This window comes from Aythya marila, assembly GCF_965140915.1.
Source record: "Aythya marila genome assembly, chromosome: W".
Classification (NCBI taxonomy): Eukaryota; Metazoa; Chordata; class Aves; order Anseriformes; family Anatidae; genus Aythya; species Aythya marila.
The window spans coordinates 183,555-204,814 of NC_139081.1; the positions used below are offsets into that span (position 1 = coordinate 183,555).

At 40.9% G+C, this 21,260-nt stretch overlaps 1 protein-coding gene across 1 annotated transcript; it reads left to right on the plus strand.

Annotated features, from left to right (window-relative positions):
- Positions 1-4,219: 4,219 nt before the first annotated feature.
- Positions 4,220-21,260, plus strand: LOC309889560 (complexin-4; the record flags this gene model as incomplete). Its single annotated transcript, XM_082782424.1, has 3 exons — positions 4,220-4,386; positions 7,463-7,550; positions 21,033-21,260. 3 exons carry the CDS (start codon positions 4,220-4,222, stop codon positions 21,258-21,260), a joined length of 483 nt encoding a protein of 160 aa, XP_082638550.1.

Consider the following 21,260-nt stretch of genomic DNA (forward strand, 5'->3'; position numbering starts at 1 on the left):
GAAGATTAAGCATCCCCTCATTGACTATGATTTTTCCCCAACCAGGAACAAATTGCCTGATAGGTGGGTGGGTCTTGACTTGAACCTGTTCAAGCTGAGAAAGACCTAAAATTCCTATTTCTGTCTTTCTCTGCAAATGGTCTGAAGTTCAAACTTACATAAAAGCAACATCCTGTTCTAGAGGGACGAAGAGGTGGGAGAGTCTGGGCCCTTTCAAAGAATGCTTAGCTACTTCTGGATGACGTGGTTGGTGGTGTCTGCTGTGACCCTGTTTTGGGAACACGTTCTCAGGTCTGGATGCTTGCCTGTCAATAGCATTTTTGTGCTGTCTTGTCTGTGAGGCTTTTGGACTTTGCCCTTTGTGAATTGCCTGTTTCGGGACTCCAAATTCTATTCTGAGGTTGCAGGTGCCTCTGTTCTTTAGATACAGAACTTGGGCTTTTTTTCTTTTCACGTTGTCCAGTTCAGATAACATGGGAAATGAGCCTTTAATTAAGTTTTCGTTTAAGTTATAGGGGAAGGTCATTGATTTAAAGCCAAGGAAGTAGCAACACCAGTACTTAATAAGCAGCCGACTGTATGCTTTTATTAAGCCTGTGATTCCTGTAATCAACAAAAAGTTGTAAGTGGTTTGTAACCAGTACAGGCAGTGGTTACAGCACCTCTCAAGAGCAGGAATTACTTTGGAGATTCCAGTCCTTGACACCCAGGGTAGGTAACTAGGTAGTACTGCGAGCAATGTGTTCCTTATTGGACCGAGTGTTTATTATTTGCTGAATCCATAATGAAGTCAGCAGTTCCCTAGTTAGTTTTATTTAGTCTTAGAAAGTTTCACAGCTAGTCTGTGTTTCTTAGGGTTTCCAGTGCCAGTAGGGTCAATAACTTTCAAAGTACTTTTCTGTTATCTTCCATTTCAAATCAGACATTAGAAACCCTTTTACTCTTTGGTTCATGAGACCTATCTCAAGACCTGGAGGGCAAGATCTCAGGTTCATAGCAACCACTTTCCAAGACAGTTTTCAGCTTTCTTGCCTTCTCAGTCTCTCATTGTGTGAATGCATCTTATGCAACCTTCCTCTCCTTTCTCTTTTAGGCAGAAAGGGGTACCAGCAATATTTCTGTAGTGATTGAAGTCAGGGAAAGTTCTCATCAGTAAAGACCAGTAGCTCAAAGAATAACAGAAGTAGAAGTCTCTGAAACCTATTAATTGAAATCAGTGCTGCATGTCACATTTTTGAGCGCACTGTGCAAACGCATTGCTCCTGTTGGAGTTTTTGATACAGATGAGCCAAACACTTCAAGAGGACTTGAGAAGCAGTTGGCACTAAGTGGTGATGTTGTGGGCCAGCATTCTAACAACCCAATGGCTGTCAAAGCTCAGAGAACATGATAACAATCAAAAGGTAATTTTATCTGATCTTAAACTTCTCTTGTAGTATGATTGTCTGTGATGCCTAACATACTGTTACTGAACTTAGGTGAATTTTAGGATCTGTGCATAAACACTGCCTATGTATGACTTTAGGCTGCCCAATCAAATGCTTCTGCAAGCCACTAAAAGCCTCTTTGTGATACGTACATGGTTTGTACGGTACCCTTTTGTCCTGTGAACTTGGGTGAGATACAGCTTGGAGATGAAGCAGATCAAGAAGACAATCCTCCAGCTTCTGATGTTCACATTTCTGTTAGCTTTGCTCAAGCAGTGTGTGTGAAGGTCAGCAGGACAAAAACTTTTATCCAGAGTTGTGATGTCCTCTTTCTCTAGCCACCTCTATTGCTAGATATACCTGAACTGATGAAGCACCTTCTGCTCTCACTGTGTTATGAGGAACATGGGGCAAGACACCTTTGTGAATCAGGTTACACTTCAGGAAAAAATTATATTTATTTATTTATTTATTTTTCCCCCCAGAGGCTTCTGCTTAGAGCTGTCAACTTCAAGTCAAATGATCTATAAATAGCCCTTTCTTGTTGCTTCTTCCCCTCAAAGCTGTCTGCGTAAGGGAAAGGGGGTCCTGTGGTCTTGTTCTCTGTATTGGGTGGCTGTACTGCTCACAGTCATAGTGGTCACCCAAAGGCCGGCTTCTTCCTGGCAGACTCTAGATTAGGCCAGTTTGCTGGGCTTTCCAAGTACCACCAAAATGAGTGAGGTCTTGGCTTCAGCAGAAGGCAGAAGAGTTGCAGGTTAGAGCCATTCCTGCTTGTATGCATCATGTCAAATCCAGTAAATGGAGAAAAAAAGTAGAAAAGCACCACTTAAAGCACAGGTACAGAATGATGAGGCAATAACATGTCACATTCTGGTGGAGCTAGCATGCCTGCACAGCTACAGGGGACCAGCAGTAGGCCCACAGTGCTGGCTAGTTGTCAGCTCGCTTGAACAGTCTTCTCTAAAATGCAGAAGGATGGGAAATGCAGGATACCATCAGCCACTCTGCCCTTGGATGCCTCAGAGGGTCAGCAAGCTGAAACAGGGAAGTCTTTGGGTGCTAAAGAAAATCAGACCGACTATTGCCAGGTCCATTTTGAAGTAACTCTCTGTGAAGTAGAAGCAATGACATCTTATGTATAAACTAAATGCTGGATTTTTAGTTTTCAAATTTTGACAGGTCATAAATTGTGTTTAGTTTTACACTTTCAACTTCAGAGTAAGGTATAATCAGGTTTAGCATTCTCTACTTAAATTGGGATGAACTATCTGACCTGTATGATCTCAGTTCTGTTAAGCACTTGGACAAGTACAATAAGGTTTGGAAATCAAGGTCAAAGTTGATCAGATGCAAAAAGGTGATTCTTCCAACAAATTCTTGCAATTTATGCATAGCTCTGAAGGTGCAGAGTGATTATCAAAATCAATTTTGATTTAAAAAAAAAAAAAAAAAAAAAGCAACTGTTTCATAGGTATAGTTATTCTATCAAAGAAATTTTGTTGTGACTTTGAGTTCTTGCTGCTGAGTGATACTCTGTTTCAAAAATAAATTCAAAGGTTCTTGTTTAATCACTAATAATCCAGGATTACAGAAGGTCCTGGTATTTTTTTTTCTTTTTCCATTTTAAAATAGTAACAGGTCTGCTTTAATTAGAAAGGCTCTAATGCAGATTAAGGCATTAGGCAAACTAGAAATCCTCCCATCTCTCAGTGAAATTATGAGAGTGCTAGGAGAACCACTTAGATAATCAAGACGACAGGATATTTCATTATGCCACATGCAGCTAGTCGAAGTACAATAAATATTCAAAACTCCAAATCATGAACATTTGAGGCTTAGTAGGTAGTCAAATAGCCTATGATTTAGGTAGCAGATCTTGCAGATCTTCAGCTGAATAAACCTGATGAAGCTAACGATGTGAACAAAAGTTTGACAAATTAGAAACCTAGCACCAGCAGCCCACATATAATAGCTCAGTAAGATTTATTTCTCCTTTATTGTATGCAGCACCAGTCAAGGTGGTGATCTAATTGGATAGAGCCTAGGGAAGAGTGAAATAAACCACAAGGAATGAACACTAAGAAAACACAATGTGATTCCCTTCAAAAGAAAAAAAGTAATGATGACAGTAATGCCCCATTCATCTGTGAGACAAACAAATCATATGAAAAGGGAATTAAAATTCCATGTACTTTCTGTCCAATGTGATAACATATTACTGGATAAAAATGATTAGTTGTTTTTTTTTTTTTTTTTTTTTTCTTAATGAAGAATTCCAGTTTTCAAATCTCATTGGACTGTGTAAACCTCAAAGGATTTTCTGCTCAGTAGCCCAGAATTTGCAGTTTTATTATAGCCATTTAGTCAACCAGGCTTTTATTTCACATTGATTGTTTCCTTGGAAAATTTTTTGGTCTTTGTGAGAGTTTTGAGATGGAAGATGTCAAAGGGATGTTGCACACAATAATTTTTATATATATATATACACACATATATATATAATTAGCTTACGGTATTAATATAAAAAGTAGGTAGCTGCATCTAATGATTTTTTTTTTGAGTAATCTGAACCATCTGCCTCTAGATATTAAGGAGTTCACTCTTTAATCCAGATTATGGCTGACAAACTGGTGTTGGCATTCACGTTTCACTAGTGCTGTGCCCTTGAAGAGCTGCTGTGGCTGTAGAAACTCTCTTATGACTGTCAGTTTTGAAAACATTTTTTTGTTTGGCTTGGCTTTTTCTTGTAGCTTTTTTTTTTTTTTTTTTTTTTTTTTCTTGAGGAGAGGATGGCCTTCCTAATGAAAAGTATGTTGAGCAACCAGGTAAAGAATTTGGGACTTGGAGGTGGAGGGGAAGAAAACAAGGAAGAAAGCACTCCTTCCGACCCAGCAGCCGCTGCAGGAATGACCAGAGAGGAGTATGAGGAATATCAAAAGCAAGTGGTTGAGGAGAAGTGAGTACCTGATCCTTATTACCAGTATGGGGCTGATTCTTTGTGACTTTGTGCAGGTAAAAATAACCCAAGAAGAAGACAGACATTCCTAGGGTTAGGGCTTCAAACATATATATATATATATATATTTAGCAGAAAAGTCTTTTTTGGAGAAGCTTTCCAAAAAAAAACTTCACCAACTGTAAATGATAAACTATTGTATTCCTCCTTCTCCCCCCTCATCCTACAACTCTTTCCTACACTCTCCTGCTCTCACCACAGCTTGATGTGTTGGATTAATTGGAGTTGCCTTATATATAACACTTTTTTCACATGTACAAAGGTGGTTATATTGTAGTAGTTGATTTTAAAATCCATATGATTTGCTCTCCTAGAACTCCATGTGTAGTACACTTTACATGTATGGTTCTTTCTTGGTCCATGTTTATAATGGCAGACACAGAAAAAGTAATGAGTGCTATGTAAAACAGCTAATATCTATCTAGACATAAGTTTTAAGATGGTTATTTCTTCTAGTTGCATTTTTAGTTACTTTTCCTAAAATCTACTTGAATAAAGCAGAACTTTTCAGATGATTAAATGTCATGAATGTAATTTTTTTTTTCCTGTAGTTATAATCTTCACCCCTTGTTATGTTCCAATATCAAAACAGAAGTAAAATAAAGGACTTTTAGTGTAAGTCAAATCATGCATAATTTATAATTGCTTTCTTTATAAGAAAACAATTGACTTTTAAATCTCAGGTGCATCTGTTCTTCTAATGATCAATTACATAATGGTTGTGTAAATCCTTCACGTAAGATGATTATAGGTGAAAGGCTAATGACTGACGGAATTTGAGGTATCCAGGTCTGTATTTAGCAGCAGCTGTTTCTATCATAAAACCTTGAGTGGGTAATACTCACTTTTGAATAAAATGCAGAATGTTTTGCTATGTCTTTTTGTCACAGGATATTTGAAAGAGACAGAGTCAAACCAGGATTCCTGGAATGGGAAGAATGCAGGAAAAACTATTATTTGTATGAAGTTTTCAAGTGTGGCATGTCTGTTACATACAGAAATGTATTGAGGAGTCACTGCAGGAGCACTTCTGAAAGTACAATTTGGAACTACAGTAGGAACATCTGCAGTACTTTCAGAGAGAAGATGTGGCTGAGGATAGCACATGCTGTGTGGTTATGTAAATGTGTGTCAGAAATGTTCGGCACAGGCAGAACATCTGCTCAAGGGCTGTCTGGATTTTACCCAGCTTTCAGCTGTACAGAGTGGAGGTCAGGGATGTAAAGTGCCTTGCTGGAGTCATACTCAGGCACCTTGATACATGACTGTCCTGTCTTTTTTTTGTTGTTGTTTGTTTTGTTGTTTTGTTTTGTTTTGTTTTGTGACTAACCCACAAAAATTCAAGGACTGCTGTTTCTCAGCAAAGTGTGTGATATGCAGAGACAAACAGCTGGCTTGTGCCAGCAGTTTCCAGCATGGTTCTAGAGTTTGTCTCCAGCACCACAAGAGTTTAAAAGCAAGGGGGGGGGGGGGGGGGGCACCAGTTTGTGCTGTACATCAGCTCCTGGCTGTCATGCAACAACCCCTGTATCTGTTTCCTGTAGCCACAAATCTTCACGTTCCTGGGAATAACTAAATCCTCCAGAACAACAGGGTGTAAGATCAGGGCCCAGGCAACGGTGGAAGATTGCCAAGTCTTCCTGTGATGCCAGGACAAGTGAAAAGCTCAGATCTACCTAAATAGAAAATCCCCTCCTTCCCCCGAGCCTCACAGAGCACCCAAAGGGATCTGTAACATCGCAGGGAGCACTACCCTGTGGGAACATATCCCAACACCAGCCTGGGCCAGTAAGGGCTCCTGTGGAGAAGGAATGGGCAGGAGAAGAGGAAGGTTGAGAAAGAAGGCAAAAATGTGCAGGAAGTGCAAAAAAAAAACCCTTTTCCCAATCATCCCATCTATTACTGGATGAAAGAAGTTTAAGATGGCTTGCAGTTGATGTGAACTAGTTCTTTTAAAAAATGAGAGAGAGGAAGAGTGATGCAAAAACTCTTTTGTGGAAGCAGAGGAAAGGTAATATTTCATTCCAATGTGACAAATTTTCAACATGATAAAATATCTATACTGGAACAAAACAATTTTGCCTGAGAATTTCTATGAAGCTTCTTCTGAAAAAACAAAAAACAAAAAAAAAACAAAAAAACAAAAAAAAAAAAAAAAAAGGGGAAGGTGAATGATATCAAATATTACCAGAAATCATCTTTGACAACACACATTTTGAAATAAATATCTAAGTAATCTAACAAAGAATTTTTATGAAGAATCTTTGAATTGAATTAAAGCATTTTATAAAATCACAGGCAAAAGAAGCACTTTTCCACAGAGAGAAGCTGTGGAATTAGTTGTTATAGGATGCTCTGGAGCAATAAATGATTAAGAAAAGACTGGGAAAATTTACAGATGACAAAAACCATCCAAAGCTATTGAAGATGATGTAGGGCCAATTTCCAGCTCCAGCAGTCCCTAAACTAATGAATTTAGGAAGCTGGTCGGTTATGATACAGGATGCCTATCCTGCTCTTACATTCTGTCTTTGTCTGCCACTGTCCACTGTTGTAGACAGGACTCTAGGATAGGTGAACTTTTTGGTCTGACCTAGAAAAAACACTCTACCATGGGTTTCCAAGCTAGAAGAATGTCCTGCTTGCAGAACAGGAACATTGCCATCACTGTAAGTGCACCTGGTGGGATAAACAAGGAACAAGCATAAATTTTCTGCTTTGTGTATTAGAATTGCTACAGTGAGCGATAACAGCCTGTACTGACACAAACTCCAGACAAGCAGTATTTCATTCTTCATAGTACTTAAGAGAGGTGCACTGAGAGTAAGCTTGGGATTCAGGAATTTGAGCCCCTGAGCATCACTTTGTTGTTATCACTCTTTTTGTGCCTGTGAGCAAGTTACATGACTTCAGGAATAACTTCTGCCATTGTAACAGACAGTATTTCATCAGTATCTTGAAGAAACTTTTTTTTTTTCCTTTTTAATTTTTTTTTATTATCCTTTCTGATTTCCAGGATGGAAAGAGATGCAGCCTTTGCACAGAAAAAGGCAGAGAGAGCCTGTCTGAGGGTTCATCTGAGAGAAAAGTACAGACTCCCTAAGGTAAGCCTGTAGTTTGTGACTTCACCTACCTCAGTGGCTGTTTTTAGAGCAGACAGCGCCCGTGCAGAACTCCGAAAGCAGCCAACTGCCTTCGTTAGCAAGATCCTTGCTGCAGCTCAGTATAGAAGCCAAGGTGGCCACAGCTATGGATTTTCCTAGTGGCTGCTGGTTTTAGATCCCTTTTTTCCTGCTCAGTAGATGAATTAAATGGAAAGATTCTTGTAGTAATCTCTGTAATGTCAGATCTGAAATAGGAGACCGGGCAAGCTGGACATCTGGTCTGACTGAGCCTTGCAGCTAGTACATATGTTCTTAAATCAGCAACATACACCAGTTAAATAAAAAATATATATAATAATAAACCAGAAAGTAAATAAGCAAAACTACTGAAAACTCTTCTACAAGCTGTACACTCTAACTCTCCAAACTTCTGAGTGCTCATTTGTATTATCGTCTTTCAAGTAGGGCAAACAGTCCATTCTTTTTTTCTTTAGTGCTGCTTTTCCTTATTGCTGCCTTATTTTGCAAAGTATTCCCAGAAAACAAAACAAAACAAAACAAATATATAGAGATAGATATCAGAAGCTGCAAACAACTGAAATCTGGAGGTTTGTTAAAAGCAGGAAGCAGCCGTGATAACTTCTGGGTCGTGGCAGAAAGCCCAGGTGGCAATTTAAGTTGCGAACAGTCAGTCAGTCTCTTCTGTGGGAGTGAATCAGAGGAATTTTCTCCACTCGGGGTTGTCAGAGGAGGTTGTTACACCATGCACAGTACTCCAGGGCCACGGGGTATTTACCCAAGAGTTGTAAAGGACTTTCAGATTATGAATGGCCACACTTACCGAGGTACTCTGTCTGCCATTGAATCTCAGAAGGTGGCAAATGTGAACATGTTTTCAAAAAAAAAAAAAAAAAAAAAAAAGGCTCCATAAGATATAGATGGGAAAATAAATCAGTAACTGACTTATTTAAAGGAAATGTGGGGAAAACGGGGAAAACTACCAAAGATAGCTAACAGATATATGGACAAAAATCATGTGATGGGAAGAAGAGTAAAAAGACCTTTGTATCAGACAGCCCAACCTTTCAAACTGATCACCATGCTCTGATGAGATGACTAATTATAAAGGTGAAAATGATTAGTTTTAGATTAAAAAAAAATATATATATACACCTTTGGTCAAATTCCTTCCCCAGAGGCTCTTTGAAAAAAACAAACTGTGGTGGAACAGGAAGGAAGGTCCATGAAGTACTAAATATTCAAAAGCTAGGAGAAAAAGGACAGTAATGATGAGTCCTCACAATGGAGAGGGTAAGCAATAAGATTTTGCGAAAAATCTGAGCTGTTTAACATATTCAGTAATTAGCTGAGGGAGTTCAATGTACAGAAGTGTTAAGGGTGTTGAAATTAAAACTTGCTTAAGCAGTTACAGGAAACGATAATGATAGTGAGTGAATGGGCAGTGAAACACTGCATGAGGTGCACTGCAAGAGTAGTGAAAGAAGAAAAACCCGCCCTATCTCTGTGTGTTATACCCGCCCTATCTCTGTGTGTTATGGATGGGTGGTTTCAAATGAACTGCTACCAGTCAAGAAAGAGATCTCAAAGTCATTGCAAATGAGTCACAGAAAACATCAGAGGAGTCCTCACTGGTGTCCAAGGGAAAATAGAAATTTCAAGAATCATTAGGAAAGGGATAGACACCAAAATCAGAAAACATTATTAGGTTACATTAGCAGTCTTTAACAACTTGAAACTGGAATGCAGTTTTAATCACTCTGTCTCAAAATGATAGGAGAACAACAAAAGCAATCTGCAGTTTCGAATGGCCTTGGCACAAGCATCGGTTAAACGTGCCTGTGAGGGGATGCAATGGAGATGTGTCAATTCGTGACCACTGTAAAGGAAGTAAATAGAGAACAATAATACACTATTTCTAAACAGCAGATGAAATCAAAAGTATTCCACAGAAAGTTTCAATCACTAGTGGAAGCCTGAGTGCTGATGTTAGGTTAGATACCTGTATTCTTACAGTTGTTCATAGTTGTTAGATTAGATGAATCCCATCCCTGTGCCCTAAGCTCTGACTTTTGTTGTCTAAATTCCTTTGAATATACAGTGAAAATATGAAATACCACCCCCCCGTTTTTTTTTTTTTTTTTTTTTCCCCAAAGGACAAGGAACATAGTTTTCCAATTCATGCAATATCTCCCTGTCATCCTGAAGCATTTAATGGTGCTCTACTCAAACATCTGTAAAGTTGAAGTTACATTTAGTTCCCATTCATTTTGAAGATGTAACTGAAGACTCATGTGTGCAAATTACTACCATGCACTTAGGGACTCCCTAAAATTTGAGACTGTTCTCTGGGCCACAGAATTGAAAGCCTATGAGTTAGTTCAACCAAGTGTTTTTTGGCATGTGGGTGTTGTCCATTAGTTATGCTTTTCCATTTTATCCAGAGTACGCTGCACTGTTTGCTCCAACACAGAGAAAATAACTCGGGATTCTGTGCTTTGAAAGATTGTTTTTATGTTTATTTCATAGGCTTCTTCAACAGGCAGGAAAGCAGTAGTATGGAACAGTGTTTGCTCAGAACTGCTACTGCCAAGAAATGTTAGTGTTTTTGAAAATTTAATTTATATCCCCCAAGGAAGCATTTTCTTCTTAGCAGTTTTGGAGCTTGCTTATATTACTGCTACTTGCCTGCCAGCTCCGAGTCGTTACTATTTATTTTCTGGTCAGTATTTCTCATTGTTTTTCTGGTTAATTAAAATGGAGGAAGGTGAAGAATCCATCATATGTACACTTAGCTGCTAAAAAAATTAGCACTTGATGCAATACAGCCACTCAGGGACTCTGTCATCAATGGAAAGAAATGAGCACGAAACCTCATCTAGCCAAACCTCCAGATAGGTGTTTAAGGTGGAGTTGGCTCACCTCCCAGTGATGCATGCCTCCCACAGAAGGGGTCACATTGCTACGTTAGACTAGCTGAAGTTAGGCGAGAAGCATTCCACCCCTAATCCATAAAACACTGGTTCTTATACTCTGCTTTAGCTGGAATTAGCAGAACAATCCCATCTTTCACTCTATGCTCACAAACTTGAGCTTGCATCTGAATTTTGTGAGACGCTGGGGTGTCCCAAATTTCTGGGTTCATTGCCAGCTTGGTTTTAAGAGGAGAGATCAGGTTGTGATCTCAAGTCTTACTGACAGGACAGTGAAGAGCAGAAGATTTGAATGGCTTTGCAACTTTTGGCCTTGTTTATCAGGCACTGTAGAGCACTGCAGTGAGGAAATCAATGCACCAAAAGGCTTCGATGTCTCCTGGAGAACAAGGAAGTTTGTCTTTGCTTGAATCAATGCTGTCTTAAGCAGTGTTATAAATAGTTCCCAGAGACTGTGTAGTTTGGACTCTTACATGGAGGGAGAAGAATATTTGTGTCTTGAGCTTACTGAATTTCTCTACTATGCACATGCATAACATTTATTCATTCTATGCTCTGGTTTCTCATCTATGGTTCAGCCTAGCAAGCACTGCGGCTCTGCATGAGGTGCCCATGACACAGCTTCTCCAGCTGCTGTTGTTGGCCTGGCAGATTTACTGGGTGAAGGGGGGAAGCTCAGGAAGCACTGCCTTCCCTGGGTTCGTCCTGACACAAACAGCAGTGGCTGCACTCCTGCAGCCTGCTGCCCTGCAGGCAGCCTTCCCTCTGCTGACCTCAGGCTGCGCCTCTCCCTGGGCTCGGGCCTGTGCAGTGGCACTGAGTAAAGGTCACTTCTGGAAGGGCTTTGCAGACTCAAGTTTGTGTAGCCTCCTTATTCCCCTATTGTTAAAAAGTCATGTGAGTTCTCCCAGGAATTACTGAGCCTGAGCACTAGTGGTTTATATGCTATTAAACTGCTCTTAGCCTGGTTACTCTTTCAATGCTTGCAAAGGATTTCTTAAGAGATTTATTCTTCCAGCTTCCTTAAGATGTGCTTCAGGTACAGTTATGTGAAATACAACTTCAGTGACTTACTGAAATTTTGTCATTTGAGCAAACGCTTCCTGAAAATGCCTCCTGGCTGTTGCCTGGATTTCCTTGTTTGCTTTTACCTTCACAAATATTGTTACGACCTTGTGATCTGTGTGGTCTCTGTGTTGTTGTTGTTGTTTTTTTTTGTTTTTTTTTTTTTTTTTTTGTTTTTTTTTTTGCCTCTCCTGCAGTCAGCAGATTTTGGAGCTTGCTGGTCCGTCAGTCACATGAAGATATGGATTTCTCTGTGTTTTGGTGGCCCTTGTCATGTCACTCAGCTTCCAAATGGGATGAACTCAGTTGTGTTTAACTAAAGTCCTATGTTCTTGCTCTGTGATGCATAACTGCAAAGGTATTCAGGTGATAAACTCCAAGGAATTTCAAGAAAATTAAGAACCCATATTCTTCATTGATTTTGAGCCCAGGTAGATAGAATTTTTCTTATTATACCAGTGTAATTACAATATTCTAGCAGTAAGTAGCCCACATTTTCCAGCCCTTTCTGTTCTGGGATGAGATATTTAATTGGGATGATGGCCCTGGTCAAGGTTGAGAACTACCCATGAAACTTCTCCGTTTCTATATTAATTAAGCAGTAGCAATGGGATTAATTATGAACAGGAAGTCCAACACACTCAAAATATTCTCCACTAATAAACTATTAATACCCCAGGGTATTTCATTTGTGATTGCTCAGGGTTGCCATCACAGAGGTCACGTAACAGCAGGGAACACTGAGTCACCCCAAGGCTAGTGGTGACCCAACTTAAAGAAAAGCTGAAAGAAAAACCTTCCCAGGAGCTGCCGAGTCCTGCAATTTTAACTTTGTCAAAGCAGAAGCATTGCAAAGTGCTTGTGCAAGGCTGAAGCTTCAATAATGTCTTCTGATGTCTACCAGAGGAAAGTGTTTTACTGAAGTGAGGAAGAAAAATGCAAGGTTGCATGGCTACAGACCTAGAGCACTGTGTTCAGCACTGGGGTCCCCAGCACATGGATGTATTCGAGTGAGTCAGAGGAGGCCACAAAGATGATCAAGGACTGGAGCCCCTCTCCTATGCAGACAGGCCAAGAGAGTTGGGGTCGTTCAGCCTGGAGAAGAGAAGCCTCCGGGGAGACCTTACAGTGGCCTTCCAGTACTTAAAGGGGGCCACAGGGAAGTTGGGGAGGGACTCCTTGTCAGGGGTGTAGGGATAGGACAAGGGGGAATGGCTTTAAACTGAAAGAGGGGAGATTTAGATTAGATATAAGCAGTCCTTACTGCAGTTTTGGCCTCAGCTTGCTAGCCCCTCAGACACATTACCTGGCCTGATCCCTGTACTGGGATCAAAGTCAAATGTAACTGAGTAATTTTAAAAACTATCCTAGAGTGTGTAAGGAATAAAATTAAATAGGTATGTGTTTTCTGTGGAAAGCACAACTAAATACTAAAACGTTTGCAACCATCTCTGATGTACTGTTTAAAGAATTACCTACTAAAACATCAGAAATGCCAGAAGTAAAGGATTTAGCAGTGAAACAATTACAAATTAGGAAACAAATCAGGAAACCTAGGCTCAGAAAGTGATTATATAATGTAAACACCAGTTATAAATAATGTATTTCTTCTATGAGGTGGTAGATGCTGTGTCTAACCCTGAGCTGTCGAAGGCCCTCTAGTGCCATTTTCATAAAACTACATCACTCTTATGTGAAATCACAATTATTTGCTTGAACCTAAAGGCAAACTTTGCAATTTGGTTGAAAAATGAATGAATCTTGTGACTTAGATAAAATCACACCATTTGTATTTAACCAGTCTGGCAGGCCTCATTCATAATCTGAGGTGAAAAATATTTTTTTTTCTCTAGCTTTTAAAAACTTGTCTTTTTGCAACCAAAACCAACCAACCAAACAAACAAACAAACAAAAAACAAACAAACGATTACAAAAAAAAAATCAGGGGAAAATATTCTGTGGAGAAAGCCTCGCCTAAGCTACTTCCACTCACCCTTCCCTCCAAATGTATAAATGTTGAACAAAGCTTTCATACGTAAATTTACAATGAATGCAGTATTACATAAAAACTCATTTCAGATCAACAAACTCTCTGTAAGGGCATTGGGCTTTTAAAATTATCTGAAGACATTTTGTCATTTTCAAAAATGGAGGACTTCTGCCACGCCTATTGCTTCTCATATAAGTGACCCCTTTAAATCAAAGTATGATTGGCCTTCTGCAGGTTGCTCCCAAGGCCACACGCTTACTTGTACTTGTACTTGTACTTACACTTTACTCTTTTTCACTGCCCAGAGGTCTTGGTATTATGGCTGAGTGTCCCTTTAAATAGACATACATGTCTGCACTGTGTAGTCTGATGTTTCCAGCAGGTACCAGACCTGCGTACCTCCTACAGACTGCACAGACCGTCTGCAGGCCATCGGACCAGCCTGGGCTGAGCCAAAGCCACTGAGTGCCTCAGCTCAGTCGTGCAGTCCTGATGAGGCAGTCAGACAGACAGACAGACTGTGCATGCTGCCTGCACACAGCACAGGGCCCGAGGAACGTGCAGGATACATGCTGTGTGAATAAAGCTGATTTTTTGTTTCTGCAGGGAATGTGCTAGGGAGCAGTAGGCAGCTGCTCACAGCTATAGCCTGGCGTCGGAAAGTCTAGCCAAACATAACTCATCTTGAGAGTCCCTCTGAACAGAATGTCCAGCCAGAAGAGACAGAGATATGCCTGGAGAAATGTGCATATATGTTAGCTCTGTGCATGACCAGTGTCATACATGGGATATAAGGAGCATCCTCCATGCTATTCTGTATTAATCAGCTGCAATATACCATTTGTTCTGGGCTGCAGGTACTCAGCAGAATGACAAGAACAGAAAGAGGAAAAAAATATCCTGGGGGTGAGTTTAATTACTGAAAGATTAATTATGCAAAACAGGGAAGTACAAGATTTTAAGTGGTTGATTGGATTGTTGGCCTAAATCTCTAGACATTAGTCTAGATAGTGGACATGTAGTAAAATCACACTAGATCATTTGTTATGCTTTGTTTTCCTTTTTGGAAGCATGTGCTGAGACAGCTACTGAACAGCTTTTCCCCACATCCTCTTCACACTCCGTAAGGCCCTAAAAAATGCTTCTTTCAAAGGCTTAAGCATAACCACATACCCAGCTCTCGCATAAAAGCCAGCGGAGCAAGGTGTCTGTGGTTTTGGAAGTCTCCCATCTGCAGTGCTCTCTCCAGTTCTGGGAGGGTGATAAGGTCTCTGCAGCTGCCCCTGGCTGACCTCCTACCAGTGCGCTGCTGCCTCATCATGCCCAGGGCATGCAGCAGTGGCCTGCCCCGTCTCCAGCAGGATTTGTCTGTGGTACACACTAAGCATAGCTTCAGTAACAAGAGGACCTGCCTCTCAGGTAGGACAGGAGCTCTAAGCCAGAAAAGAATTTATTAAGCATATACTTTGCTTCTCTGATTTTCAGTGGTTTCAAGTAATTTAGCAGGACATGCTTTTCTTTTCAAATTTTTTCTTCTACTTATAGAAAATACTTCTACATTTATTGCATGAAGGTCTCCTTTCTTTTCACCACCATTTATGAAAACAGGAAAAAAAAAGAAAGATATTATTACATACATAGCGTATGTCCCTGAAAAAAAAATAATAAATCAATTCTATGACACAAAATTATGCCAGCAAAATGCTCTCAGACTTGTGATAACGTAGACCAGCTACATTAGTTATTCTGAAAATTGCAAGTCATATCAGGTAGCGCATTAAGGGATAGAAACTCTGAATATTGCCAGTATCATTCACTAGCACACATTGCAAATGAAAGCATGAAACTCAGAACTAAGCAGGGCCCCCTTTTCAGTTCAAAATCTAAAACTCCATGCTATCTGGGACACATTTATAAGAGAAAGCAGTCCCTTAATGAACCTAATCCTATTAACAGAATTGTCAACTTAGGTTTGTCATCAGAAAGATGTTTTTAGCCGTGAGACATTTAGTCTGTGGACAACTTTTGCCTCTGCAGAGTACTCAGTGCATCACCTCCATACAAAACAAAGTGCATTTTTACCACTTGTTTGAACATCCATTTTGAACATTCATGCCAGCTGATTTCATTCCACTTGCTTTCTTGTAAACTGCTTTCTACACACACAGCAGGGCAGGGTCACCTTAGCATAAATCTGGTATCTAAGATAGGGTGAAAAGAGATGTTCCACCATATGCTATGTTTTGCAAGCTAGTGATTTGATCTCATCTAGTTTAGTTTTGTTTAGAGGAAGGCTTTCATCTAAAATACTAGTAGTGTGGGACTAGACTGGGCAACTCCACTAACTATGGAACTTGAGAAACTTCATTTCCAGAATCAGGAAAGATTCAGTAATTACAAGTAAGTGCAATAGAGAAGATCAGGCAAGAAAAGAAGATGGTCCTGGTGAGTTTGTGTTTGTGGGAACACAAATTACTTTCAGCATCCTTGTATTTGAAATTTGGAAATCGCACTATCCCCTCTGTGTTTTTCCTGAAGAGCTGTGTTTATGGTCAGAGGAGTGTCATCCAAAAATGTATATGCTAAAACCTCGCTAATGCGTAGTGATGCAAGTAATAATGTGTGTTTAAACAAACAAACAAACAAACAAACAAAAAACAAACAAACAACGAACCAACCAACCAAAAAACACTACCCAACAAAAAACCCTTTTATTCACTTCTTGCCTTCTACTTCATCCTGCCCGGTGCCCCTACCTGTGGTCCCAGCATGGCCATGGACATGGCACAGGAGAGGCTCGCGGGGAGAGGCCAGGTCAGCACCATGATGCTGCATCGCTCGTGGCGGCTCTTGCTTGCAGGTCAAGTTGTCGGTGAGCTCTGGTTCTGTACACAGCTGGTGCACTGCAGGGGACAAGAGACAGGATCAGGTCTGGGTTCTCCTATCTACGGGTCTCTGTGTATAGGCACAGGTAAATTTTATGGCAGGAAGATAACCAAAAGGAAAATTATGTGTCGCTTAGTGATGCTGGAAAACAGTTTGGCTCCACTGGGGATTAGTCAGTAAGCTTTCATCACTTTTTCTTACAGACTTGGTAAAAATAGACAGCCTGTTTTCTGCTTACAGCTGCCTGCCACATTTGTACAGAGAACTCAGAGCTGGATCGCTCCTGTAACAAAATGGATCTGGCTGAGTCTGATCCATTGACCCGCATTACTGCACCAGGTGCATAATTGGGGTCAAAGAACACTCCCAGGCACTCAGGCTCCAGCATCTGTGCTGCTGAATTGTCAGAATAGTGTCTGTCCCAGTTTTGGCCTGGGCACTCTCCCAGGCAGTTCCCAGGGCTGGTTTGGGAGCTGGGACAGGCATTCCCAACAGGGAGTTAGATGGGACCACCCTGTTTTGTAGGGCAAAAAAGCTCAATAGCATAGCCGTGGGTTGTTGCAGGCCAGCTGGCCTTGGGGCAAGAGACCAGCACGAGGTATATTTAATTTGCTAAGAATAGATGTTGTTTCTGTGTTCTCAGAGACCCTAAAAGGGTGGCTGAGCACTTGCAGAGACATGGAGACTATGGGGATAGGAGAGCTAATTCACGAGGAGACAGACGATCCAGCCTGCTGTAGGTTTACTAAGGGAAGGGGGGCTTTCTGTGTGGCTTTGTCAGAGACCCCCTAACCTGTCCTATCCACTAGCACTGCCTATCTGGATGCTGTCTGTGGTCCAAGATGGGTGTATTCTGATGCAGGGTAGTGCCTCCATCACTACTGGAGCCGTACCTGGCTTTGAGCAAGGTACAGTCCCCACCTGTGTGCATGTTGGGGCAGCAGGGAGCTGCAGACCCTGCTTGCACTCTGATCCCAAGCTGCTGCCTGCAACTAACAGACATAATTGTGCATTTCCAGCACCGCATTCCTGCTCTGGGCTTCTGAAAGTGTGTGCTTGGAGCTGCATGCTCACTGTGTACACAGATGCTTGCAGCAGCATTTACCTGACTTTAAGAACATTCTTTGGGAAAACTGTCTCATCTCTTCTTGTGAGAAAGCAAAGCTTGTTTCCACCAGGCTTAAAAACAAACAACAACAACAAAACAACCTCCCTCCCCCCCCCCAACACTGGGTAAAATCAGGTATTTAAGGTAACATTTCCATTTAAACAACAAAGGAACAGAACCAGATCTGACAACTTTTAGAAGAAAAAAGAAGAGGCAATGTGCATCTTGCTGGCTTCTTTGCTTGCTGTTGAGCAACGCTCCTGTGTTGGAGCTCGTATTGACTCTACTCAAGGCCAGGCTATATATCAAGAGGATAAAAGCAGGTGGAATTTCAGTGACTTTGACAGAATTTTGCTGCTTTCAACCACATCTGGATACATTCATCTTTGGTCAGAGATCACTTTGAAACCCCAAACTGTGCCATGCATCACATCTCAGACTTCAGCAGGACAGGGGACATTGCTGCAAAAACATGCCAAACAGTAATTCAACTTGCCAACATTGCCTTCATGTGCATTATATGGCCATTTCTCCACAAAATATATGCTAGCATGCAGTGATGATAAATTATAAGTAGTTCTAAAGGAAAGAAAACGTGTCATCGGCTGCTTAGGAAGACTTCTTCAATAAGTAGCCCAGTATCTTTTTATCATCCTGTACTGTGATGTGGGAGAATTTCAGAAGGAAAACTCCTCTGATAGCTATTGCTTGTGGATTAAAAGCTTAAACTGTTGCTCCTGCTACACAATCAATAAAGAACACTTCTGCTGATTGGGATATTGTTACTAGCTCCCACAGATTTGATGGCAGCAAACCATATTCAACAGGGTCAAGAGATCTCCTTACTCATTTTAGCTACATGATTGAGTAGCATCAATCATGATAAACCTCTCTGTATTTTTCAGAAGAAATGGGGGAAATCAGATTAACGGGAAGTATAGTTATTACAAGCATAATGCTGTGCAAGTAAATGTAACAGTAAATAGTGGCTATGCAGTCAAGCATACCAGCCTGCTTGTTCTTGCAAAAGCCTGAAACTACACAGCCATTGCTCATATACATCCTTCCATTCACCCTTGCATTCATTCATTCATGCAAACCCAAGACCCCTCTCACTCTCAAAAACACCTCCTGCTGACAGCATTGCTACTTATTCATATCAGGCCTTTGCTGCTGTCATGCTTCATTTTGGAGATGTAATGAAGCATTAATGCTTATCTTTGATGTGTGAACTGTGTCAAAATATCCTGTTCTTCTGTGCTCAGGATCCATCAGAATCCACAACAAAATGTGAACAAAATCGCCATTGTTTGAAAAATTGACATAGCCCCACTGATGGAGTGTTTCAACAGGCGGGCAGGAAGCAAGTGTGCCTAGTGCCTACTGCATCTCAGCCCTTTTAATTGCTTAACCAGTTCCTTCTCTTGTCTCTTTTTGCTTTCTCAGACGTGCACCAAACCTCCATCCTTGCTTTTGTTAAGTCCTCCTATTATCCCACTTACCAGCACTACAGCGTTGCTCTGATTATGTGCCAGGCATCCCTTGCTCTTCGTCATGACTTGGAGTGCCAACCAAAGGCCTAGATAAGATTTAGACATGGTCTGGTGAAGATGGAGACCTTTTTTCCAGTAATTCTAAGTTTTCTTACACTGTGTGACCTTTGTATTGTGCGAAGTTCTAAGTAGAAGATACTTCATATTAAACACTCAAACTGGGCAGGCTCCTTCTACAGTTCACTGAAAACCCAGAAAGACCTCAGTTGTGTCAGAAATCCTATTTGCATTAATGCAGCTTTCTTCATGCCCCTCTGCCAATGCAAAGGGTCTTAAAAGGGGAAGGTCATTTACTGTCCCTTCCCATTGCTAGAACAGCGAGCTGCTACAGGGACTTGGCATTGGCATGGCCAAGACGGGAACTGCAGGGCCTGTGTCAAACCTTGCTGAAACCAGTTTTTGATAATCACCAGATCTCATCTCTCCCTTACTCTCTCTCGATTGCAACTGCTGCAGGCCATTTTCCAGTCTATTCTCCTGAGCATGTCTAGGTATTAAAATGGCAGGTATCCTGATGAAATGCTCTCTGTTTTAATATAAAATTTTGTACAGTTTGAGCATTAGCTTTTTTTTTTTTTTTTTTTTTTTAATTATTGTTATTTAATTGCTGCCTAACAGAAAGTATATGAAACACAAAAGTAATAGCAACCTTCCAGGTTGAAACTGCAGAACAGGAGTAGAAAAGAAGTTTCACAACTAGTGTGACTTCAGTGAAACTGAAGTATTGAACAAAGTGCTGCTGATATACTTGTGGGTTTGTGGTAGACCTTAGCAGAGTGAGTTTTTTGCAGACCTCGTTGCATACATGTGTATAGAGCACCTGATTTGGGAGGGGCGGGGAGGGGGGCTGCTATTCGTTATGTAACTGTAGGCGATAGTTAGGCATTGCATGATAGTGGTCGATAATTCAGTGCTGGGGCAGAAGAATCTATTCATGACAGCCCTGTTGCTACAACATGTTTCAATGCAAATATCTAAACGGTGAATTTACTTGCTGATCCATTCCCTAATACAAAAGGTAGAAAGCAGTAAAGCTGATCAAATAAAGCCCTGTGGCTATTAGGCTTGCATTATAAATAGGACCTATTTTTACTTTAAGCAAAATATATGTCATTTAGCAGCTCAGATTCACACTGTTTTTAACTGCCATTTATTTTACCTTCCCAGCTGTAATGAAAACAAAAAAGTAGTCTATCAGGCAAATGCCATACTTATTTTCATATAATGAAACGGATGGAGGATTAACAGCAATCTGTCAATAGCCTGAAAAGAAATGGCAGAAAAAGTGAGTTTACTTTCTATATTAGGTCAGAGGAGCTAACACCTACCATGATATTCCAGTGGCCAGTTTCTAGGAAGTTGACCTCCGTCACTCAGCACCTGCATATATCTGACTCCGGGGCAGCTTCCAGCAGGCCACTGGAATACCAGTGGTTTTCTTCCTGATCTTGGCTTGGGTTCTACAAACTGACACACCGCCTACTTTTACCTGAAAGCATTACAGATTCACAGCTACAGCTATCCTGGCATGCACATGGAGCACAATGTAGCCTCTTATTTAAAAGTGTAGTATCTTAATTTGCCTGTATACATACATACATACATATATATAAGAAAAATTGCAAAACCCAAAGCATCCAGTCCTGAAGGGAAGGGTAATCAAGATGCAGCACAAAACTTGTGCATGCTGGCAGCAGAGCCTGGGCTGTTCACCTTCCTTCTCAAGGAGGTAACTGCAGTGGGACAGCCGCATGCCTCATGGAAAGACTAGCCTAGTGGTGAGCACCCTAACAAGGTGTGCCAGGTACTGCTGCCCTGTGGGCAGGACCCACACCAACCAAACCAAACAAACGAACAAAAAAGAGGCTCTTTAGGTCCTGGGGAAGCAGAAATACTCTCATGTACTGCTTTTATTTTGTTTTGTATCAGAGTGAATTGGATGAGAATCAAATTCAGATGGCTGGAGATGATGTGGGTTTGCCAGAAGACCTTCAGAAGATGGTGGCAGAAGATCAGGTAGAAGAAGAGGACAAGGACTCTATCCTGGGACAGTTGCAGAATATTCAGAATATGGACATGGATGCGATCAAAGAAAAGGCACAAGCCACCTTCACTGAAATGAAACAGGCTGCTGAGCAGAAGTGTTCTGTGATGTAG